This window comes from Salvelinus alpinus, chromosome 15 (genome assembly GCF_045679555.1).
Source record: "Salvelinus alpinus chromosome 15, SLU_Salpinus.1, whole genome shotgun sequence".
NCBI lineage: Eukaryota > Metazoa > Chordata > Actinopteri > Salmoniformes > Salmonidae > Salvelinus > Salvelinus alpinus.
In genome coordinates, this window is record NC_092100.1 from 53,090,270 (window position 1) to 53,115,341 (window position 25,072).

The 25,072-nt window shown below is 41.6% G+C and overlaps 2 protein-coding genes across 10 annotated transcripts; one reads left to right on the top strand and one right to left on the bottom strand.

Moving 5' to 3' along the window:
* Positions 1-2,199: 2,199 nt before the first annotated feature.
* Positions 2,200-15,978, bottom strand: LOC139540321 (BLOC-1-related complex subunit 5-like). Of its 8 annotated transcripts, none has more exons than XM_071344069.1 (5): positions 15,229-15,339; positions 6,871-6,971; positions 3,949-4,092; positions 3,554-3,711; positions 2,200-3,333 (listed from the first exon to the last, which is right to left on the bottom strand). In XM_071344069.1, the coding sequence occupies exons 2-5, from the start codon at positions 6,926-6,928 to the stop codon at positions 3,100-3,102; spliced, it is 594 nt and encodes a 197-aa protein (XP_071200170.1). In that variant the 5' UTR covers positions 6,929-6,971; positions 15,229-15,339; the 3' UTR covers positions 2,200-3,099. The 8 variants fall into 8 exon arrangements, with proteins under 8 accessions (XP_071200170.1, XP_071200168.1, XP_071200167.1 ...); XM_071344067.1 differs by lacking the exon at positions 15,229-15,339 and adding an exon at positions 8,185-8,308; XM_071344066.1 differs by lacking the exon at positions 15,229-15,339 and adding an exon at positions 8,071-8,280.
* Positions 15,979-16,055: 77 nt separating this feature from the next.
* On the top strand, positions 16,056-23,758 carry LOC139540320 (aurora kinase B-like). Of its 2 annotated transcripts, none has more exons than XM_071344063.1 (9): positions 16,056-16,268; positions 16,449-16,487; positions 16,749-16,833; positions 16,966-17,014; positions 17,141-17,329; positions 17,895-18,033; positions 18,338-18,486; positions 18,933-19,107; positions 23,050-23,758. In XM_071344063.1, the coding sequence occupies exons 1-9, from the start codon at positions 16,260-16,262 to the stop codon at positions 23,221-23,223; spliced, it is 1,008 nt and encodes a 335-aa protein (XP_071200164.1). In that variant the 5' UTR covers positions 16,056-16,259; the 3' UTR covers positions 23,224-23,758. The 2 variants fall into 2 exon arrangements, with proteins under 2 accessions (XP_071200164.1, XP_071200163.1); XM_071344062.1 differs by having other exon boundaries at positions 16,153-16,268; positions 17,138-17,329.
* The last annotated feature ends 1,314 nt before the right edge of the window (positions 23,759-25,072 follow it).

The window sequence follows — 25,072 nt, forward strand, 5'->3', positions numbered from 1 at the left end:
ACTTACCCACTGGCTTGTTCTATGTAAGGTAAATTACAGTTTGTGGCAGAAAGATCCACCATACTAATGGATGCACACGGAGTCGTAATGTAACTCTAACGAAACACAAGTACGACAAACCACGGGCGACAGATTCAGAACAACCGCGCGCAGCGAGTGGAGCACTCAAGACAAGCGGCTGGCCCAGCCAGTGAGGATACTTCCACGCAAGATATTACACTTGCCAGTGACTTATCAAGCGAACTTCAGAAAGTTTGTACCTCAAACCATAATGAAAGAGAACGTGTGTCGCAGCCATGGGGTCTATATATAGGGGCGGACCCCAGCCGTGACAGAGGTGTAAACGAGAGTAAATCTGTAAATCCTCACCTCGGGTGTATCCCTCCGCCGCGGAGTGATACCAATATATTGGAGTGATGCAATATAGTGAAACATAACTGCACATTTTAGAGTGGCCTTTTATTGTCCCAAGCACATCGTGCACCTGTGTAATGATCATGCTGTTTAATAAGCTTATTGATATGCCACATGTCAGGTGGATGGATTATCTTGGCAAAGGAGACATGTTCACTAACAGGGATGTGACCAACGTTGTGCAAAAAATTTAGAGAAATAAGGTTTTTGTGCATTTGGAAAAATTCTGGGATCTTTTATTTCAACTCATGAAACATGGGACGAACACTTTACATTTTGCGTTTATATTTTTGTTCAGTATAGATACGTTCTATTATGGTTTTCGTGGTTGTAAATGAACTGTACGTATTGGAAACATGTTTATGGTAGGCTGGCATTGCTTAATTGATTACGTGGGTCCGAATTTGATCCGTGTTGCTGTACTCATGGTACGCATGGTTTTTCATGTTTGAAGCAGGCCTATGGGCCTATTTGTTTGACAAGACGGCTGTGCACTATAGAAGCCTGTTTTGGTTATTTTTATATTTTTACTGCGTTTGTTTACTGTTATTGTAACGGGCTTAAATACAGATTGTATTTAAAAGCTGGCTGCTTTGTTCTGTTCACATTCATTCGTTTCTTATTCACAGTCGTGTCAGTATTCTAAACCAAACTGCTATTCAGTATTTTTGTTTGCATGCATTAATTAATTACTAGGCTACTACTTTCAGCATTTAGTTTGCATTGTTTTGGTAAGACAGCTGTATTCACATAGGTTGTTTGTAATAGGTGAATAACACTATCTTGTGGCCTATATTCATTACCAACACAGCCTTGCTTTAAAGTGTAGGGCGCTGTTCATTGTGCTGATACAGCAGAGCGCAGATAGCCTACTGATTTCGCACCAACCTGTCACTTCAAAAGCACTTATGGTATAGCGTGAAATAAGCAGAATTCAATATAACTCCAATGCGAGAACCCACCAAAAAAGGTGCCGGCTCACCAATTTCAACCTCCCCCTTAGTCACTTTATCCTGGTGCCGGGTCTGCAACCGTTTGGCATTGGAAAGTATCCCATACCTACTGTAGAATATGGTGGTGGATCTTTGATGTTATGGGGCTATTTTGCTTCCACTGGTCCTATGGCCTTTGTTAAGGTCAACAGCATCATGAACTTTACCAAGTTCCCAGGACGTTTTCTGTCAGAAACCTAGATGCCTCTGCCAGGAGGCTGAAACTTGACCGCAAATGGATCTTCCAGCAAGACAATAACCCCAAGCACACAAGAAAATCCACACCAAAAAAAAAAGTGAATTGAAAACAAAACTCTGAGTCTCCGGACTTTAACCCTATGGAAAATCTGTCGTTGAATTGAAGAGAGCAGTCCATTAGCGCAGATGTAGCATATCAAGGATCTGGAACGATTCTTTATGGAGGAAAGGTTAAAGATCCCTCCCAATGTGTTCTCCAATCTCATAAAACATTTGAGGAAAAGGCTCAGTGCCGTTGTCCTCGCAAGGTGAGTACTGACAAAATCTCTTTCTCTGACCAATTGTAAAGTATAAAATGATTGCCCCCCCCCTTTTTTATGCATACAATATAGCACAGTATTTGTATTATATATTTTAGTCTTTTTTGCTCACCTTTATCAAGGGTGCCAATAAATTTGGACCTGACTATGTGATAACACCAAATGTCAATATCCTATAACCAAACATCACATCCAATTGAGAGGATAAGTATCTGATTCTTTAGTAAACAGAACAGTATAAGCACCTTTATACATTTGGAAAGAAATTCAAATGATTCAAATTCGTAATTTGTTTATTTCTTTCCCAAATAAAACGTCTTTGTTATGCAAATCATTTGAAACTCACAGAGAAACCAAAATATTCAAGCACCTAACACACATAACTTTCACAAAATTCACGCAGATTACTATCGATGGTTTGAAGTGATATCCATAAATGATCTTCCACAAAGCTGTAGCTATGTGTAGGCCTAATTTGCACAATATGCCACATTTGAGACTACTAGGTTTCTCACATGCTGCACAGTGCAACACAGAATCGATAGGTCAGTTGCAAGAGCTGAATAATAAGCTAAAGCTTATTGGCTAATAAGCTAATACGTTAGCTTCTTTTATGGGAGTCTTCTGAGCGCATCTTTGACCAATATTACTTCTAGAGATGCAGTCATTTTTGGAAGTCATTTTGTCGCCACACTTCGTGTGGTGTCTTCAAAGTACCAGTAATCCAAGAAGTTTCCCTTCAGTGCATCATCAAGTAAACTTCTGTTTTGCAGTCTTCCAATTCCTTGACTGAAGGTGGTTAACACTCACTGACATGTAAACCCCAGTGTTGGGTGCAGCTGTCCCTGTACCCCACTGCTTCTGCTGGATGGGGTGGGAAGTGTGTATGGCTTATGGTGAGGGGCGGAGCTAAATGTCCAGGCCTGGTGGGATGGTGAATTGTGGACGTGAAGGGTTCAGGATGGCTTGGGGAGCTGGTAGGGCAGCGTTCTCTTTCTTTTGCTCGCCCCCTCCCTCTCTCTTTCTCTAAATGATTCAATAAAGTGCTTTCAGAAGTCTCTCTGGAGTGGTGGTTGGCAGGGGCATGGGAGGTAAGACTAGAGGTCCATGACAGTGTGTATCAGCGTACCCAGGCAATGCTGCTGCTGCTGCTACTACTACTACTACTACTACTACTACTTGGCTGCAGCGTCCCCCTCCGGCCTCATGCCGAAGGGCTCCAGGCGTTCGCTCTCCGGCAGCAGGTTGTTGAGCCTCTCCATCAGAGGGATGGTCTGGTCGATGCCCATCTGGATACGCCGCAAGATCATGGACATCTCGTTCACCTTCTGGATCTGCTCAGCGTACTTGGCGTAGCGCTTCTGGCGGTCCTGCATGATGCTGAACAAAGTCTCCACCGATAGGTCCATCTGGGAGGAAGAGTGAGGAAAGAATATGCCTTTCTGGCTGTGGCACACAAGTGACAGACGTTCTTGGTGATATGGCATGTATTTCAATAGCCTAAAGTGCCTTCCTCTCCTCCTTTCCTACATCTGTGAGTTCAGTGCAGATGAAGGAAAAGAGACAAGGAGAGGAGGCCACTTTCGTCTATCTATAGTGATGCAGACAGTTAATTACGGCATTAGTTACCTCTTTGATCCTCTTGACCAGGGCGTTCTGGTCGAAGGCCACGGCCTCAGAACACTGGCGTAGGTGGTCCTGATAGCGGATGCAGAGCTGCAGCACCTGGGCATAGTCCAGCCGCTCCAGACACACACTGCTGGGGGATGTCTGGCCACTCAGCACACCTAGAGACATGGACAGACTGACCCTCAAAACACTGTACATTAGCAGTGTTTCTGTAGACTTCATGGTCATAAAGGAATGTCTAGACCTATTCATACTTTTGCACATTCTCACAATGTGATTTTCCTGGACTATTATGTAGCGTATTCAAACTTGTGTCTGCTTTCTCCTCCGAATCTCTGCAATACTGTAGAGGCAGAGAAGAAGTCTAGATCCCGGTTAGAGGCCGTTGAGCTTACCTTTCAACAATGGCTGAAAAGTTGGGATTTCCTGAAGCTTGATGACATCAGGGTCATTGTGGATGTTGCGCAATGACTGTGTCCCCTGGGCCACCACCACAATGTCATCCATTTTAGCCTTCTGCTTTGCTGGTGAGGGCACCACTGCAACAACAAAGCAATAAATTAAAAAATGCCCAACTATAAGTAATACAAATCAAATAAAAAAGTATTTGTCACATGCTCCAAATACAACAAGTACCGTGAAATGCTTACTTACGAGCCCTTTCCCAACAATGCAGAGTTAAAAAGTAAGAATACTTTGCAAATAAAAAAACGGAAATAGTAACACAATAAAATAACAATAACGGAGTTAGAAAGTTGGCTGTCAGAAGTTTTACAATGTAACTTAACTTTTAATCTACATACTGTATTTCAAAACACGGCATATCAGGGTGCGGTGAGATACAATGGGTTGGACCATACTTATCTCAGTCATAAAAAAAATATATATATATACTTAAAAAATTGATTCAAATGATCCTCCATCATTTAGACAGTGGATGAATCAAATACATTATTATTTAAACATTGAAAAAATGTTGGCTACAGAGAGAAACAACATAGTGCAATTTGTGTTACAAGCACTGGAGATATCCAAAAGATGAGAAAAGGAAAGGGATGTTATTGTGAGACGGACACGATGGGTATGAATACGGTGTGAGCATGTGGGTCTAAGCAAGTGTGATGTCATTAATGATTGTTGAAATTTATGTACGTCTGAGTTGGTGTTTTTTGTATTTTTTCTTTATGTTAAAGGTTGCGCATTAAGTCCCAGTCAACGTCATGTCTATTTAGTGGATCTGTTTGTGGAATGTTAAATTGTCTATGTACACTGAGTGTACAAAACATTAGGAGCCCTTGCTCTTTCCTTGACAGACTGACCAGGTGAAAGCTATGATTCCTTATTGATTTCACCTGTTAAATCCACTTCAATCAGTGTAGATGAAGGGGAGGAGACAGGTTAAAGAATCATTTTTAAGCCATGAGACAATTGAGACATGGATATTGTGTGTGCCATTCAGAGGGTGAACGGGCAAGACAAAAGATTTATGTGCCTTTGAATGGGGTATGGTAGCAGGTGTTAGTTTCACGCTCAATAGTTTCCCGTGTGTATCAAGAATGGTCCACCACCCAAAGGACATCCAGCCAACTTGACACAACCGTAGGAAACATTGGAGTCAACATGTGCCAGCATCCCTGTGGAACGCTTTCGACACCTTGTAGAGTCCATGCCCAGATGAATTGAGGCTGTTCTGAGGGCAAAAGGTGGTGCAACTCAATATTAGGAAGGTGTTCCTAATGTTTTATACACAGTGTATATTTGTGTATTGTCTAAAATCCAAAATAAATTACAGAAAAAAAACATTTAAAAAAGAACGAGGCTATATACAAGGAGTACCGGTACCGAGTCAACGTGCAGGGGTATGAGGTAGAATGTACATGTAGCTAGGAGTAAAAGTGACTAGGCAATAAGGATTGTTTTATTATCTGAGTAGCAGAGTGTAAAATAGTGTGAAAGTGTGTATACAGTGTGAGTGTGTGTTTGTGTGGCGTCAATATGCATGTGTGTGTGTGTATGGTGTGTTTGAGTGTATTTGTGTTGGGAGTGTCAGTGTAGTATGTGTGAGTGTGTGGGTAGAGTCCAGTGAGTGAACACAGAGCCAGTGCAAGAGGGGGTCAATGCAAATAGTCTGGCTAGCCATGTGATTAACTAGAGGACCGAGTGGCGCAGCGGTCTAAGGCACTGCATCGCAGTGCTAAAGGTGTCACTACAGACCCGGGTTCGATACCGGGCTGTATCACAACCGGCCGTGATCGGGAGTACCATAGGGCGACGCACAATTGGCCCAGGATCGTCCGGTTTAGGGGAGGGTTTGGCCGGTAGTAGGCCATCATTGTAAATAAGAATTTGTTCTTAATGGACTTGCCTAGTTAATTAAATGTTTTACTGTTCAGCAGTCTTATGGCTTGGGGGTAGAAGCCTTTTGGTCCCAGACTTGGCACTCCGGTCCAAACACACCAACACAGGTGTGAAGAGAGCTCGACAATTCCCTCTTCCCCCTCAGGAGACTGAAAATATTTGGCATGGGCTCTCAGATTGGGCACTTCAGTACCACTTGCTGTGCAGTAGCAGAGAGAACAGTCTAGGACTTGGGTCGCTGGAGTCTTTGACCATTTTTAGGGCCTTCCTCTGACACTGCCTGGTATAGAGGTCCTGGATGCCAGGGAGCTCAGCTCCTGTGATGCATTGGGCCATATGCACTACCCTCTGTAGCGCCTTGAGGTCAGATGCTAAGCAGTTGCCATACGAAGCGGTGCTGCAGGCAGTCAAGATACACTCAATTGTGCAGCTGTAGAACTTTGAGGATCTGAGGTGACATGCCAAATCTTTTCAGCCTCCTGAAGGGGAAGAGGCATTGTCGTGCCCTCTTCATGACTGTGTTGGTGTGTTTGGACCACGATAGGTCCTTAATGATGTGGACACAAAGGAACTTAAACTTGAAGCTCTCGACCCTCTCCACTACTGCCCCGTCGATGTGAATTAAGGTGTGCTCGGTCTTTCGTTTCCTGTAGTCCACGATCAGCTCCCTTGTCTCCTTTGTAATTGTTTTATATGTTGAAAGATTGCTAACTAGAGCTCCTAAACAATGACCTATCACTATGGGCCCTGGTCAAACGTAATGGTCTATATAGCAAAATAGGGTCATTTGGGACACATCATAGGTCACCCTGCTAATATGAAACACTGTCGTTTTGTAGTTTACATCCTGCAACCACCACTTTTTTCAGTATCCTATGTGTAAAAGAGGGCAAGGAATAATGTAGGGTAGGCACTTTGCGCGTCACCTACTAGACTGACGGATGCGTGTTCTCCCTTACCCGAGGTGCTGTAGTCAGAGTGCTTGTGCTCAGAATCACCACTTTGCTCGCCCCCCATCGTGTCGGTTATCCTATGGCTTCAATTCACCACCTCAGGAGACCTAAATCCAAACAGTTAGTTATCAAGCTAACGTTAGCTGTACCACGCAAACAGACGGTTGAATGATAAACAAGCTCCGCTAGCTAATTTAGCTAGCACATCTCTTAGCTTAGTTTGGTTTTTCTTGCTCTAATAGACCGCGTCTGATTTCTATGAAATCTTTACCATCATGATGCTATCATGATTTAGCAAAACGATATTTAAGTAAATTATGCTAACAAACTTAAAGACAGCTAGCATTTCCGAGCTAGCTACTTCTGTAAACAAACGTTCTCTTCTTCACTAGTAGTCTGCCAGCAGCACAAACGATGTTTCTTCTATGGGTTTTATGGCAGACTACAACCCAAAAAGGTGTATTGCCGCCACCATCTGGACGGGTTGAAACCAAAACAAGGTAAAAAGAAAATCCATAGGTGATAGGGAAACTAAAATAATCCGACAAAATAAAACTCCCACTTTTTCCAAGTGTCCATATCTCCCTTCTCAAGAGGGTGATACGGCTTGTGACAATATTCCATGTAACTCCGTCGCGAAAAATCTTTCAGCCCCAGGAACCGCTTCCACAACGATTTCTATCTTCCTGGACCTTCTCTCCACCTTGGCAGTGCCATTTATCACCATAGCTATAAAGGCCACCAAGTCCACCTTCCTAACCTTTAAAGTGTCACGATCCTGCTGGTGAAAGGCAACCCCTGCAGCCTGCAGTGAAGGCCTATCCACCACCATGGACTAGTCAAGTGCACCATTCAAACCCCCAACCCTTTAACAGCTGCTGCATATGATATGCTCTGGCTAGCCCTGACTTTGGCCACCTCATTCTCTTTCACCCATGTTTGGGAATCAAAACACGTAGCTTCATGGTTCCCACCACAATTGCAAAATGTCACATTTTCCTCACTTTTAAAAACACATTACATGATATTTTCCACAACTTGGACATCTCCTTTCTACAAACACTTGAAACATGACCAACAACTTTACAATGATCACACTGCATTGGTCTTGGGATAAATGCTCTGACTGTAGTTTATATACCCCAACTGCACTTGAGTAGAGACTCCATATCAAAAAACAAAAGAACAGATAACGTTACTCTTCACTTTTTCACCATTCACCACACGATTCATCCGACGTGCATCAATCGCAGAAATATTTTTAATCTCTTCAAAATAGACTTCCCACGAGACACCAGATATAACCCCCTTGAGGGGTACCCTGTTCCAAGGAGACACACACGACTCATCAAATCGGGGGAGACGCAACGCACGATCCTTCTGGTCCAAAACAATCTAAACATGCCCGCCTGTCGTGATCCTCACAGCCTTCACTTTACCCAGCACGCTCTCCTTCTTCTTTGGTGGGATTTATCGGCGGTTGGCATCCAACGTTTTGGTGCATTACCGCCCCCTACTGTACTGGCGTGCGGGCCAGAGACAGGGAGAAACGAAATCCTACCTGCTCTTTAAAAATATAAAATATTTGAGACTATATCTAATGACGTTCTACTCAATATACTTTTAAAACAAATTACCTGTGTCCCCTTCTCCCTCATACTGTATCTCAGCCTCTCTCTTGCCCTCTGATACAGCTTACACTGTAGCAATACAGTACATGCTCCATGGTCTGTTTCCTGGCAATAATCACACTTTCCTGTTGGATGCTTTCCTATCACATTTAAGGTCTTAATCAACTGGCCGTGTCCCACCCTTTATCTTGTAAAAAATACCCTCCTCTCTTCTGTCCCTTCCTACTGTCCTCCCCTCCCCGACTTTCCTCTGGACTTTAAATAAATGCCTGCCCTTAATATCTCTATTCCACTGCCATCTCTGTCCATATCAGGCTTTTTGCCTCTGCCTTGCTCATTGAAACTACAACGTCGCCACTACTAAGTGCTTGTTTAGCCAGTACATCAACTGCCTCGTTCCCCTCCACCAGCACTCTCTCCACCAGTTTGGATATCTCAAATGGTTTCTTCGAGATTGGTAATCTGCTCAACTGCTCCTCATTAACAAACCGTACTCCTATTAGATACGGAGGGACATTCTCATCACTGTACACTACTTTGCTCCATGTTCCATTATTTTGGACAATACTCAAATTCTCCTTGATTCTACCGCCATTAGATTCAGAATCCACTTCCTCGTCCGCTTCCGCCATCTTTTTCCTTTCACCGGTAAACACAACTCAGTTTCCCACAAATGAAAGAATACCATGTTAAGACTGGTATGTTGAGAATATTGGGCCGTAGAGAGAACTTTTCTACCTGTCTAAACTAAACTGGGGTTGAAAATACTCAGTAGGTTCTCTGCTAACCAAATATGTGTATTTTTGGAGGGGGAGTGTGTCGTACATACCCAGCAACACTTTGTTCTCCACCATCTCCATAGTCCCCAATGCAATACACTGTAATAGACTGTACATAGGACACATATTGGCTTGTAGACAGAAAACGTTACAACCTTTCTCAGCTAAAGTAGGATGGGAAATACTCAGGATGGTCTCCCGAGTGGCGCAGCGGTCTAAGGCACTGCATCTCAGTGCTAGAGGCATCACTACAGACCCCGGTTTGATTCCAGGCTGTATCACAACCGGCAGTGATTGGGAGTCCCATAGGGCGGTGCACAATTGGCCCAGCGTCGTCCGGGTTAGGGTTTGGCCAGGGTAGGCCGTCATTGTAAATAAGAATTTGTTGCACTGACATTTTTAAAACAAATATATGTGTAGTTTTGGAGGGGGACTGTGGCGCACATATCCAGCAACAAAGCTTTAAATGACTGGGTACTATCCATGGTCCTGAAATAAATACACAGTCATAAAAAAAAGAAATACAAAAGCTAACCTTTTTTTATCAAAACAAAATCAAATTTGAAATTCACCAGGCTATTTGGACACGGTATAATCACACTTTCTGAACAGCAACAGAGAAAATTACTCACAAGTTGTAGGCCGATATATGCTTCTTATCTATCAAGGTTTGCAGTACACAGTAAAGGCATAGGCCTTGTAACCTAGTTTGAAAGAATAATAACAGAGACGAGATTATTTACAAGCTATATTGTCATGATTTATCCAATCAAGGTCAGCAAAACACTTTTGTAGAGTTAGAAATGGCTTACAATAGGCAACAAAGCTACAAGGCTAACAGTACACAGCGTAATCAAGCTTTCAGAACAATAATGGAGAACATTATTTACAAGTTATAGGCCTCCGTGTGTTGCTTTTCTAACAAGGTTAGCAGTATACTGTGAAGTCATACTAACCAAGTTTTCAAAACCAATAACAGAGACGAGATTGAAAGATAATAAACACGTCTCTGTGTTATGTATTATCTATCAAGGTCAGCAAAGGCATTTTCTGTAGCGTTTCAAATGTATTACATAGTATTTTTCTCTCTGATCACTCATATAAAACCTAATCTCGCATGCCATTGTGTAAAAGCGTATTCACATTGCCCTCTAATAAGATTGCTTTTGAGAATAAGCACACACACACCTCAACTACTACCATCTGACTGTTTTCTAAAAATGAGGGCACCAATGAGAAAATTCATAGTTTAGTGTCACATCCACCACAAATCCATGAATTGCCAGATTCTGTCATGCCAGGTATTTCTTAAGTGGAAGTAGTGTATCCTTTAATTCTCTTTCATACTGACTTAAGGAATCCATAATTGTTAGATTTCATCTATAACTGTCCAATGTGACTTTAAGTTCACAGGAACTTTCACACGCTCAAAACCCCATCAATTGTGCACCGTTCCAGGCACATCTGGCATAACCTCTTTGTTTTGTCACAGCAGACTCTGTAATTCCTGACTCGCAAAAGACGCAGGAGACATTAACACATATTGTTCATTAAGATGCGACTTCAAAAGTGCATTATACCCGTCAATTATTCGGTCATTGAACCACTTGTTGCCATTGCTTAATATGTTATCATCTTAAGTAAGTGAAGATGCAAGAGTTTTGGTTGTCTTTAGAATTTGAAGTTTTGACCCAGACGAGTCATTCTTTGTGCATTTGTCAGTGCACAGATGGCTTTTGTCTTTCTGAAGAAAATGTAGTACCTTTTCACAGTATTTATTTTCGTATGATACCATATAGAACACAGCTTGATTCAATAATTACTGGACCTTCTCTAAGGTAAAGCCCACACTTGATTTTGATACTTGAGTGCAGTCGATAGAACAGAGCTCGCTATGTAGTGTGTACAATTTCACAAATACAGTGGGGAGAACAAGTATTTGATACACTGCCGATTTTGCAGGTTTTCCTACTTACAAAGCATGTAGAGGTCTGTAATTTTTATCATAGGTAGTACACTTCAACTGTGAGAGACGGAATCTAAAACAAAAATCCAGAAAATCACATTGTATGATTTTTAAGTAATTCATTTGCATTTTATTGCACAACATAAGTATTTGATCACCTACCAACCAGTAAGAATTCCGGCTCTCACAGACCTGTTAGTTTTTCTTTAAGAAGCCCTCCTGTTCTCCACTCATTACCTGTATTAACTGCACCTGTTTGAACTCGTTACCTGTATAAAAGACACCTGTCCACACACTCAATCAAACAGACTAAAATCTCTCCACAATGGCCAAGACCAGAGAGCTGTGTAAGGACATCAGGAATAAAATTGTAGACCTGCACAAGGCTGGGATGGGCTACAGGACAAAAGGCAAGCAGCTTGGTGAGAAGGCAACAACTGTTGGCGCAATTATTAGAAAATGGAAGAAGTTCAAGATGACGGTCAATCACCCTCGGTCTGGGGCTCCATGCAAGATCTCACCTCCTGGGGCATCAATGATCATAAGGAAGGTGAGACGATCAGCCCAGAACTACACGGCAGGACCTGGTCAATGACCTGAAGAGAGCTGCGACCACAGTCTCAAAGAAAACCATTAGTAACACACTACGCTGTCATGGATTAAAATCCTGCAGCGCACGCAAGGTCCCCCTGCTCAAGCCAGCGCATGTCCAGGCCCGTCTGAAGTTTGCCAATGACCATCTGGATGATCCAGAGGAGGAATGGGAGAAGGTCATGTGGTCTGATGAGACAAAAATAGAGCTTTTTGGTCTAAACTCCACTCGCCGTGTTTGGAGGAAGAAGAAGGATGAGTACAACCTCAAGAACACCATCCCAACCGTGAAGCATGGAGGTGGAAACATCATTCTTTGGGGATGCTTTTCTGCAAAGGGGACAGGACGACTGCACCGTATTGAGGGGAGGATGGATGGGGCCATGTATCGCGAGATCTTAGCCAACAACCTCCTTCCAACAGTAAGAGCATTGAAGATGGGTCGTGGCTGGGTCTTCCAGCATGACAACGACCCGAAATACACAGCCAGGGCAACTAAGGAGTGGCTCCGTAAGAAGCATCTCAAGGTCCTAGAGTGGCCTAGCCAGTCTCCAGACCTGAACCCAATAGAAAATCTTTGGAGGCAGCTGAAAGTCCGTATTGCCCAGCGACAGCCCCGGAACCTGAAGGATCTGGAGAAGGTCTGTATGGAGGAGTGGGGCCAAAATCCCTGCTGCAGTGTGTGCAAACCTTGTCAAGAACTACAGGAAACGTATGATCTCTATAATTGCAAACAAAGGTTTTTGTACCAAATATTAAGTTCTGCTTTTCTGATGTATCAAATACTTATGTCATGCAATAAAATGCAAATTAATTACTTAAAAATCATACAATGTGATTTTCTGGATTTTTGTTTTAGATTCCGTCTCTCACAGTTGAAGTGTACCTATGATAAAAAATTACAGACCTCTACATGCTTTGTAAGTAGGAAAACCTGCAAAATCGGCAGTGTATCAAATACTTCTTCTCCCCACTGTATATATACATGCATTATAAGGTTTAATATTGTTCCACAGTTCTTTTCTATTCTCTGCTTCTTTATAAGAAATGGTCTGAGAGATGTGTGAGTTATTGCAGTCAAAACAGATTGTCTGTGAGAAAGCGCCTCAAGGCTGAAATAGATTCATAGACTCTAGAAGTCGACCGATCAATCGGAATGGCCGATTTAATTAGGGCCGATTTCAAGTGTTCATAACAATCGGTTATCGGCATTTTTGGACACCAATCATGGCCGATTGCATTGCACTCCACGAGGAGACTGCGTGGCAGGCTGACTACCTGTTATGCGCGTGCAGCAAGGAGCCAAGGTAAGGTGCTAGCAAGCATTAAACGTATCTTATAAAAAACAACCAATCTTAACATAATCATTAGTTAACTACACATGGTTGATGATATTACTAGTTTATCTAGCTTGTCCTAAGTTGCATATAATCGATGCGGTGCCTGTTCATTTATCATTGAATCACAGCCTACTTCGCCAAATGGGTGATTTAACAAGCGCATTCGCGAAAAAAGCACTGACGTTGCACCAAGGTGTAGCTAACCATAAACATCAACGCCTTTCTTAAAATCAATACACAAAAGTATATATTTTTTAACCTGCATATTTAGTTAATATTGCCTGCTAACCTGGGTTTCTTTTAACCAGGGAAATTGTGTCACTTCTCTTGCGTTCTGTGCAACAGAGTCAGGGTATATGCAGCAGTTTGGGCCGCTTGGCTCGTTGCAAACTGTGTGAAGACTATTTCCTCCTAACAAAGACAGCCAACTTCGCCAAACGGGGGATGATTTAACAAAAGTGCATTTGCGAAAAAAGCACAATCGTTGCACAAATGTACCTAACCATAAACATCAATGCCTTTCTTAAAATCAATACACAGAAGTATATTTTTTATCCTGCATATTTAGTTAAAAGAAATTAATGTTAGCAGGCAATATTAAACTAGGAAAATTAAGTCACTTCTCTTGCGTTCATTGCACGCAGAGTCAGGGTATATTAAACAGTTTGGGCCGCCTGGCTCGTTGCGAACTAATTTGCCAGAATTTTACATAATTATGACATAACATTGAAGGTTGTGTAATGTAACAGCAATATTTAGAATTATGGACGCCACCCGTTAGATAAAATACGGAACGGTTCCGTATTTCAATGAAAGAATAAACGTTTTGTTTTCGAAATGATAGTTTCCAGATTTGACCGTATTAATGACCAAAGGCTCGTATTTCTGTGTGTTATTATATTATAATTAAGTCTATGATTTGATAGAGCAGTCTGACTGAGCGGTGGTAGGCAGCAGCAGGCTCGTAAGCATTCATTCAAACAGCACTTTTCTGCGTTTGCCAGCAGCTCTTCGCAATGCTTCAGGCATTGCGCTGTTTATGACTTCAAGCCTATCAACTCCCGAGATTAGGCTGGCAATACTAAAGTACCTATTAGAACTTCCAATAGTCAAAGGTATATGAAGTACAAATGGTATAGAGAAAAATAGTCCTATAAACTACAACCTAAAACTTCTTACCTGGGAATATTGAAGACTCATGTTAAAAGGAACCACCAGCTTTCATATGTTCTCATGTTCTGAGCAAGGAACTTAAACGTTAGCTTTTTTACATGGCACATATTGCACTTTTACTTTCTTCTCCAACACTCTGATTTTGCATTATTTAAAACAAATTGAACATGTTTCATTATTTATTTGAGACTAAATTGATTTTATTGATGTACATTTAAGTCATTTAGCAGACGCTCTTATCCAGAGCGACTTACAAATTGGTGCATTCACCTTATGTATTATATTAAGTTAAAATAGAAGTGTTCATTGTTCATTCAATATTGTTGTAATTGTCATTTTAACAAATATATATAAAAATCGGCAGATTAATTGGTATCGGCTTTTTTTGGTCCTCCAATAATCGGTATCGGCGTTGAAAAATCATAATCGGTCGACTTCTAATAGACACAGAATCCTGCAGGGGAGTGAAAGAGATACGAGACTAGTCAGGCATACAACTATAAAGCAACTTGGGGAGTGGAAAATTACTGCTGAGCCCTTAGAAAACACTGGAACCATTGTCTCTCCTGCAAGTTTGTATAACTGTATATGCATGGGATTGGTCTCATGAGTAGAAGGTGTTGACATAGGCAGTTACATCACTAGGGGTTGACTGCAAGCATATTAAAGCAACTTGAACCCTTTCCTATTTTGCAGAACTTACTCGGAAACATGCATGCTATGTTCTCGTTGTCAACTTCTGTCTGCAATTGCATTAATAAAGGTTTTTGATTGATTTACTTAAAGATATTGTCTGATAAGCAAATGATTGACAAGGAACAAGGAACCTACCCCAACATTTGCATGTTGGCTAATAGGATTGATGGTAGAGGGGGATTACTCACTCGCCGTCGGATCCTTACAAGGCACCCGAACTACGTCCCCAATATCTCCATCTCTTCTTCATGTGAATGACGGGGATTTGGGCCTTGTCGGGTGTCTGAAGTAAATCCTTTGCGTCCGACTCGTTAAATAAAAAATCTTCGTCCAGTACGAGGTGAGTAATCGCTGTCCTGATATCCAGAAGCTCTTTTCGGTCATAAGAGACTGTGGCAGAAACATTTCATACAAAGTAAGTTACAAATAACGTGAAAAAACCCACACAATGGCACAATTGGTTAGGAGCCCGTAAAACGGCACCCATCTCTTCCGGCGCCATCATCAGGACTCATCATGGATATAACCCATTTTTGCATGGACATTGCCATTGAGGGCTTCCACCATTTTAAAGTCGTCAACTGGGTGGGGATTCCTATAAGTTGGGAGCAATCAGCCAATGAAGAAGAAGAAAATAGCTGGAGAGGAATTTGTGGAATGGTATCAAATAATGGCTGGAACGGAGCTAATGGAATGGAACGCATGTGTTCAATGCCATTCCATTCAATCCGTTCCAGCCATTATAATGAGCCATCCTCCCCTCAGCGCCTCCACTGATCTCTATGTCCGTTGTGCACATGCATATCTGCCCTTTTATTGTCTAGAATGGTCCCACCTGATCTTGTTTCCTCCCGCCTGCCTTCTATTGTGAAGAACATGTATTTCCATTGTTAGAGCCGTCACTCGAACTTCTTGTCAATATAGTCTTTGAGAAAACACAGGCCGATAGAAAGTAAAACGGAAGCGCGTCACTGCTGAGCTTCTTCTTCTTCGGTGGGGTTCAACGACGGTTGGCATCCAATGTTAATGGTGCATTACTGCCACCAATTGGACGGGTTACTGCTGATCTGACCAATCGACAAGGAGTTATACATTTGGTAGCCAATCACACACGACAACACAGTGTCTTTAAAACATTGGCGGTCGAAGCAAACGACAGTGTAACGTTTGCTTTCAGAATTATCGTTATAACGTTTTGTTTTATGTCACATACATCAGTATGATGCAGGTAAGAGTTTAATTGTTAATTTATCAAGGTTCTTCCCACATTGCTTTTGTCTCTAGCTAATCGCTAGCTAAAGCGTTACTAGCTATCCAGCGTTGTTTGAAAATGGTTTTGGCTAGTTAAAATTAGCTCAATGGTGGAGCTAACTTGAAGTACTTGATAAACTATTCCATCTCTTTGCAGAATAAGGAGAATTGTGATCCTAAAGGGCTACATAGACCGGTAGGTTTTGCCACAAATATATTTTCTCTATTTTTGCTTCCATCATTTCCATCTGAAATTTGAACGCGTTGTGTCTAACGTTAACGTAACTAGCACATAACGTTGGCTAGTTAACGCTAGATGTCCGTTTTAGCTGTCTAGCTAGTTAGCTACCATTTGAATGAATTTATTACATTCAAATGACAATTCAGAACGTTGTACCAGTACTGGGGAGCTGGAGGCAATTGGGTTTAATCCAGGATATTGTTTTCTACACGACAGATGGCAACTCCAATGGATTCTTTGGGTCCTCAGCGAGTTCAGATGCCCTCTGCACCAGACGCTACAGACAAAAAGGCAATTACAGGTAACGTTACATTTCTGTAGGTACTATTTTTGCCTGCGGTGTTAATATAACTTTTCAGATGCCACATCACACCACCTCAATATAATACACTACCACTTCTGTTGCAAAATTCTGTATCCCTATCTCCTTAAGGTCCTGGGAGAGAGCTTGCCACATCTTCATCCAGTGCAGCTCTAGCAAAGTAAATATTCTATCACATAATACATCACCTGACACTAAATATGTTTAATCAAAAATACCAATTTTCGTATGTACAATATTTGTACATTCAAGTTGTGGCTTAGCAGCATCTGTGTCTTTTAAGCAGGAAATTCACCATCAATGACTTTGACATTGGGCGGCCACTCGGAAAAGGCAAGTTTGGGAACGTTTACCTGGCCCGGGATAAGAAGCTGGACTTCATCGTGGCGCTGAAGGTGCTCTTCAAGTCTCAGATGGAGAAAGAGGGTGTGGAGCACCAGCTCAGGAGGGAGATTGAGATTCAGTCCCACCTTAGGTCAATAGTTTTGATTTAGACTTTTATTCTGTTTTTAAAGGGGTGATTTCTCAGACACAGATTGAAACATAATATTGGAATGAAATGTATTTTCAATGGATATTTTGTGTCTGGGAAACCAGCCCTTTTGAATGTATGGGTTGATGTTGCCTTACTATTGTGTTTCTGCGGGCAATGTTGTGGCATGTTGATTAACACCAACATTATGTCTGGAACAATACCAGTATTGTGATACTCGTTAGTATTGTGGCAAGGAAACAAAACAAGGGGATTTAACTTCTTTAGGAAAACGGCCCTGATGTTGGAAACAAACATCATTATGTTGTCATCCAGAGTCACATTTATTTTCCGAGCTATAGCACACAATATTTTACATGTTGTGTGGTCTGCTTTGTGTTTTCATTTTTGCCATGGAAAAAAATAGTCCGTCCAAACCCTAACCAATATCATGCAATGTACTTAATTCGGTTCACTTTTGAAACTGACCATAAATTCCTTTAGTTCATTGTGTTAATTTTTCAGATTATGGAAAACTCTGAGATTAAATCCTTGCTCTCTCCTTTAGACACCCCAACATCCTGCACTTCTACAACTACTTTCATGACCGCACCAGGGTCTTCCTAATCCTGGAGTACGCACCGCGGGGGGAGATGTACAAAGAGCTGCAGAAATGTGGTCGCTTTGATGACCAGCGCACTGCTACGGTAAGACAGGAATCAGTGTTGCAGGCTATTTATTTATAATGGTCGACAAGATAATTCATCTATTCTTACTAATCCTTTGTTTTATTTCACTCTGTATTTGCCTAAGAACACCTCCAATCATAACATTGTGGGACTGAAAGGTGTTTTTTGGCTTATAGATGCGAAAATAATTAACTTGATATGAATATTCACACTATGGACTAGTTTTGGCAGGTAGATTCATGAGGCTGACATGACTTTCATAGCATTTTAAATGCATCACATTGTCGTAATTATCAAATATTTGTAAAATGTTCTTTGTCAGTACATGGAGGAGTTGTCTGATGCGCTGCTGTACTGCCATGAGAGAAAGGTGATCCATCGGGACATCAAGCCTGAGAACCTGCTGCTGGGATTCCGAGGGGAGCTGAAGATAGCAGACTTTGGCTGGTCTGTCCACGCACCATCCCTAAGGTGAGGGAACCCTGAACAGAACCCTCTCCAGCCTAGATGTTTGCCTTCACAGCATTTACTTTTGGTACAATGTGTGTTTATATTGCGCAGAATTGCTAATCTACAAATCACCTTGCGTTCCAAATACCTACTCATTATGTGATCAAGCGATTAGTGATGTGATTCTTAGCCTCGTCTTGCTCAAACGGATCCCAGCAAAACAAACTGAATGTGACCGTACTCAATATGGCTGTCCCCGACAAATCTTGGTCGACTGATAGTCGTCAGTTCTTCCGACCAATTGATTTGTCAATTTTAAAATGTGTATTTTTCCATAGAGAAACTGTTTTTAATAAGAATCAACTCAGCAACAAACAAAAAAAGTCCTCATCTTGACGGTCTATTTTGTACATATGGGTCAGTCTAAAAACCCTATCACACATGTATTTTTTGACTTGCCCCTCTAGGCGCCATACAATGTGTGGAACACTGGACTACCTGCCCCCAGAGATGATTGAGGGAAAGGCCCACGATGAGAATGTGGACCTGTGGTGCATCGGGGTGCTCTGCTATGAGTGCTTAGTTGGAAAACCCCCGTTTGAAACCGCCAGCAACTCTGAAACGTACAAGCGCATCACAAAGGTTTGCATTTTTAGATGGTCATTAACTTGTTGGCAGAGGCCGCGAATCTGCATTTTCTGGACCCCTCTTCCTAACAGCTAAAGATCCCGAAGCTTCTGTGCATGTGCGCGATTCTCTACTTTACACACAAACTCTGCTCTACCCTGTCAAGAACCTGCCTTCACATTTCTCACTGTCAATCGTGAATGCTAATTTAGGTTTTACCGGTGAATCGTCCATGCAGCATCTGCATACCAACCATTTGATCTTAATCAATTTTGTGGGGATATGCATTTAGATCTTGAGTTATAGTGTTTTTGAAGTAGCCTACAGTGTTTTGAATGATGTACAGCGAGCAACCATAGAGTAGCCTGTTCTCTACAAGTAGAGCAGAGACTGTGCGTAAAGAATCGTGCACAGAACTTCAGGGCCCATAGCTGTCTAGATTGCTGTGACCATATATTTTTCATTAACAAAAAATATAGTTTTTACTACTGTTTTTGAAGCTGGTGGACCAAAACCGAAAGTATCTTTTGGTTTGGTCCACCAGCTTCAAACAGTTGTAAAAATGATACTTCACAAAAGTTATGGGTCGAGTTAAAAAGTATTACAATATAAATGTACTTTTAATCTGTGCATATTTCAAGAATTGGCATATACTGTACATTGAGATACTTTTCTTGTATATCATCTTGCAAAAACGTATACTTAACTGGAAATCAACCAATCCTCCATCGTTAACATGATGGAAAGGTAAAATCTCCAAATGCAGGTGTGCCAAGAAGACTCAATGCTCTAATCGCTGCCAAAGGTGCTTCAACAAAGTACTGAGTAAAGGGTCAGAATTTTTTTACATTATTTAAAAAAAACATTTTACTACAATTTATAAACCTAGTTTTGCTTTGTCATTATGGGGTATTGTGTGTAGATTAATGAAGGGAAATTATTTAATCACGTTTAGAATAAGGCTGCAATGTAACAAGGTGTCAAGGGTTCTGAATAATATACAGTACTGTGCAAAAGTTTTAGGCAGGTGTGAAAAAATGCTGTAAAGTAAGAATGCTTTCAAAAATAGACATGGATGATATTAATCAATTAACTAAATGCAGTGAGTGAGCAAATCTAAATCAAATCCATATTTGGTGTGACCACCCTTTGCCTTAAACAGCATAAATTCTTCTAGGTACACTTGCACAAAGTCAGGGATTTTCTAGGCATATAGTCAGGTGTATGATTTAAACAATTATGCCAAACCGGTGCTAATGATCATGAATTCAATATGTAGGTTGAAACACAATCATTAACTGAAACAAACAGCTGTGTAGGAGGAATAAAACTGGTTGAGGAACAGCCAAACAAGGTGAGGTTGCTGTAGACAGTTTACTGTCAAAAGTCATACACCACGGCAAGACATGGTAGTTATACTGCATCAGCAAGGTCTCTCCCAGGCAGAAATTTCAAGGCAGACAAGGATTTCCAGATGTGCTGTCCAAGCTCTTTTGAAGAAGCACAAAGAAACGGGCAACGTTTAGGGCCGTCGACACAGTGGTCAGCCAAGGAAACTTACTGCAGCCGATGAGAGCCCATGCTTACTTCCCTTCGCAATCGGAAGATGTCCAGCATTGCCATTAGCTCAGAATTGACAGAAAACAGTGGGACCCTGGTACACCATCTACTGTCCAGAGAAGTCTGGTCAGAAGTGGCCTTCATGGAAGACATGCGGCCAAAAAGCCATACCTCCAATGTGGAAATGAGGCCAAGTGACTCAACTATGCACGAAAACACAGGAACTGGGATACAGAAAAATGGCAACAGGTGCTCTGGCCTGATGAGTCAATTTGAAACCGTTCAGTAAACAAACTGCCTTCTGCTACAGCCAAAGGGCTGGACAGCGGTACACAAATGAATGTCTGCAGACAATAGTGAAGCATGGTGGAGGTTCCTTGCAAGTTTGGGGCTGCATTTCTGTTTACATACACCTTAGCAAAATACATTTAAACTCAGTTTTTCACAATTCCTGACATTTAATCGAAGTAAAAAATCCCCTGTCTTAGGTCAGTTAGGATCACCACTTTATTTTAAGAATCTGAAATGTCAGAATAGGTGATTTATTTCAGCTTTTCTTTCTTTATCACATGCACTCGATTAGTATTTGGTAGCATTGCCTTTAAATTGTTTAACTTGGGTCAAATGTTTTGAGTAGCCTTCCACAAGCTTCCCACAATAAGTTGGGTGAATTTTGTCCCATTCCTCTTGACAGATATGGTGTAACTGAGTCAGGTTTGTAGGCCTCCTTGCTCGCACATGCTTTTTCAGTTCTGCCCACAAATGTTCTATGGGATTGAGGTCAGGGCTTTGTGGTGGCCACTCCAATACCTTGACTTTGTTGTCCTTAAGCCATTTTGCCACAACTTTGGAAGTATGCTTGGGGTCATTGTCCATTTGGAAGACCCATTTGCGACCAAGCTTTAACTTCCTGACTGATGTCTTAAGATGTTGCTAAAATATATCCACATAATTTTCCTGCATCATGATGCCATCTATTTTGTGAAGTGCACCAGTCCCTCCTGCAGCAAAGCACACCCACAACATGATGCTGCCACCCCCGTGCTTCACGGTTGGGATGGTGTTCGTCAGCTTGCAAGCCTCCCCCTTTTTCCTCCAAACATAATGGTCATTATGGCCAAACAGTTCTATTTTTGTTTCATCAGACCAGAGGACATTTCTCCAGAAAGTATGATCTTTGTCCCCATGTGCAGTTGCAAACCGTAGTCTTGCTTTTTTATGGTGGTTTTGAAGCATTGGCTTCTTCCTTGCTGAGCGTCCTTTCAGATTATGTCGATATAGGACTTGTTTTACTGTGGATCTAGATACTTTTGTACCCGTTTCCTCCAGCATCTTCACAAGGTCCTTTGCTGTTGTTCTGGGATTGATTTGCACCTTTCGCACCAAAGTACGTTCATCTCTAGGAGACAGAACGCGTCTCCTTCCTGAGCGGTATGACGGCTATGTGGTCCCATGGTGTTTATACTTGCGTACTATTGTTTGTACAGATGAGTGTGGTACCTTCAGTCGTTTGGAAATTCCTCCCAAGGATGAACCAGACTTTTGGAGGTCTACAATTGTTTTTCTGATGTCTTGGCTGATTTCTTTTGGTTTTCCCATGATGTCAAGCAAAGATGCACAGAGTTTAAAGGTAGGCCTTGTAATACATCCACAGGTACACCTCCAATTGACTCAAATTATGTAAATTAGTCTAACAGAAGCTTCTAAAGCCATGACATTTTTTGGGAATTTTACAAGCTGTTTAAAGGCACAATCAATTTAAGAGTATGTAAACTTTTGACCCACTGGAATTGTGATACAGTGAAATAATCTGTCTGTAAACAATTGTTGGAAAAATGACTTGTCATGCACAAAGTAGATGTCCTAACCGACTTGCCAAATCTATGGTTTGTTAACAAGAAATGTGTGGAGTGGTTGAAGAACGAGGATTAATGACTCCAACCTATGTAAACTTCCGACTTCAACTGTATGTATGAAAGATATTTAATGGTACAATGATTCATACACTAGCAATTTAGCAACCAGGAAATGACAGAGCAATTTCCACTAGGGGAAACAGCCACATAGTCAGAACAGCTTTCCCAGTTTGACAACCGATACCTTGAGAGAAATCAATAGGCAAATATCACCACCAGTCACAACACTGGAGGATAAGTTATACTAGGAAACACCATCATTCCACTATTAGTGCCAGAGATATTGACATTTTCTGAAATTACAACACAAAAAATGTGTAGCACCTTTTTAAAAAAAAATTTTTTTACTATCTGCTATATAGAAAATGTTTTTATGCAACCTAGTTGTAATTTATTCAGAGAATGATTGATCAATTCATCCAGTAACCAATGCATAGGTATGAACAGCGATTTAAGGACATCTCCTCCCTCCATGTGTCAGGTGGACCTGCAGTTCCCCAAAGTGGTGTCTGACGGGGCTCGGGACCTGATCTCTAAGCTGCTCCGCCACAGCCCCTCCAAGCGGCTGCCGCTGCGGAATGTAATTGACCACCCATGGGTGAAAAACAACTCACGGCGGGTCCTACCTCCTGCCTTTCCCCTCAAGAAACTCTAACGTCAGTTGTTCCAGCCTGTTACAAACTGCCAAGAAACCCTAAAAGCACCATAGAGACAAATATATGTACTGCTGATTGGGAGAGACTATGGTGATGGATATATATATATTTTTTTGGGGGTTGTCTTTTTTCCTTCACTTTCAAGGGTTTCACTTTTTGTTACCTGGACAATCTTCATCCACAAGGTTTAAAGGGGTCTTAACTTCTAATTTCTCTGATTTTATAAGATCTGAGAGGTTCGGGGGGAGAGTTTAGGAAAACCTGAACTAGATTACTGTCATTTATATTTCAATTTACTCCAAGAACAGGTTAAGGCTGCCCTCTACTGGTAGAAATGAGGAAGGCCATTGAGATTAAGGATGATTCCTTTATAAATCTTAAATGGCTTTCAAGAAGAGTATGTCTGTTTACTAACTAAAGTCTTTTCAGTTTTTGTACATCATGTATATAACGTCCTCTACAAGCAAAGTTTATGTATCTGTGAAATTTCCTTGTGCAACTGTTTTGAAATAAATCATACCAAATGTGAGGGAACCTTGGAACTCTCCTGCCTAATGTTTGCGCCACAAATAAATGCTGTGAAGTCAATGTGTGTTTGAGATGGTGCAAAAGTGTGGCAAGGATTAATTGAAGTTATGAATTTTAGCAGGTAAAATTGCATATCTTACCACCTTGGAAAGGCTGGTCATGGATCACATCAACAGCATCCTCCCGGATACACTAGACCCACTCCAATTTGCATACCGCCCCAACAAATCCAAAGATGACGCAATCGCACTCCACACTACCCTTTCCCACCTGGACAAAAGGAACACCTATGTGAGAACCTCCCTCTGCAACTGGGTCCTGGACTTCCTGACGGGACTGCCCCGAGGTGGTAAGGGTAGGCTTCAACACGTCTGCCACGCTTTAGTCCCTGTTCACCCACGACTGTGTGGCTAAACACATTTTTTTAATTTAACAAATATCAACAAACGAGGGATAGTCAAATGCATACAAACTATTTACATTGCCAGGAATCCTAAACAAACAAATCATATTCATTAATAAGTTTTAATTGCCTTTTTGTTTTTCATTTTAGTTAGTGGTGCCATATTGTTTAAACTAATTTATAAAGTGAAAAAGGCTAAACATGACTCAACACCATCATTACGTTTGCTGACGACACAATTATTTGCATTGCCCCCACGCTGCCGCTGCTCTTATCTATACATAGTCACTTTAATAACTACCTACATGGACATATGTCAATTACCTCGACACCGGTGCCCCCTGTAATATAGCCTCGTTATTGTTATTTTACTGCTGCTCTTCAATCATTTATCTTTAAAAATATATATATATAGGTATATTCTTAACTGCATAGTTGGATAAGGGCTTGTAAGTAAGCATTTCACTGTAAGGTCTGCACCTGTTGTATACAATTTGATATGATTTTTATAGTGAAAGGGAGCATTACATTGCAGTTTTTCAAAGCACCCATACGTATTGCGGACAAGTTTGATACTGGTGTGCAGATCAGTAGATTGACTGCAGTTTGTAGGAGGGTCAAGGAACCCCAGGATTTTGTGGGTCATGTTAGCAATAAACCTGAAGAGCAGCTCTGTCACTGCTTTCAATAAGCCTGTGGCCTCAAATCTCACATCTGTGCCATATGCACGAGAAGACTCGATTTCCCCGAGCATCTGTGATGTGACTTGATTTCATGACTGACAGTGGCGAGGTGGCCAGTCCATCAATAAGTATTTTCAGTTTTTCCCCAGTGTACTGTGCAGCCACCATGGGCTTCCTAAAGAAATTATACAGGGAGCTACACGCACTGAAAAAGTCCTCTATCGCCTTCTCAGT

What these genes read in the sequence shown, in the direction of transcription:
- LOC139540321 (XM_071344069.1), bottom strand. Translation starts at nt 6,928, where the DNA reads ATGGGGGGCGAGCAAAGTGGTGATTCTGAGCACAAGCACTCTGACTAC. An exon ending in CTCTGACTACAGCACCTCGG is followed by an intron (nt 4,093 to 6,870) that starts GTAAGGGAGAAC and finishes TTGTTGTTGCAG; the next exon opens with TGGTGCCCTCACCAGCAAAG. An exon ending in TTTTCAGCCATTGTTGAAAG is followed by an intron (nt 3,712 to 3,948) that starts GTAAGCTCAACG and finishes CCATGTCTCTAG; the next exon opens with GTGTGCTGAGTGGCCAGACA.
- LOC139540320 (XM_071344062.1), top strand. An exon ending in CTAAAGGGCTACATAGACCG is followed by an intron (nt 16,488 to 16,748) that starts GTAGGTTTTGCC and finishes TCTACACGACAG; the next exon opens with ATGGCAACTCCAATGGATTC. An exon ending in AGACAAAAAGGCAATTACAG is followed by an intron (nt 16,834 to 16,965) that starts GTAACGTTACAT and finishes TATCTCCTTAAG; the next exon opens with GTCCTGGGAGAGAGCTTGCC.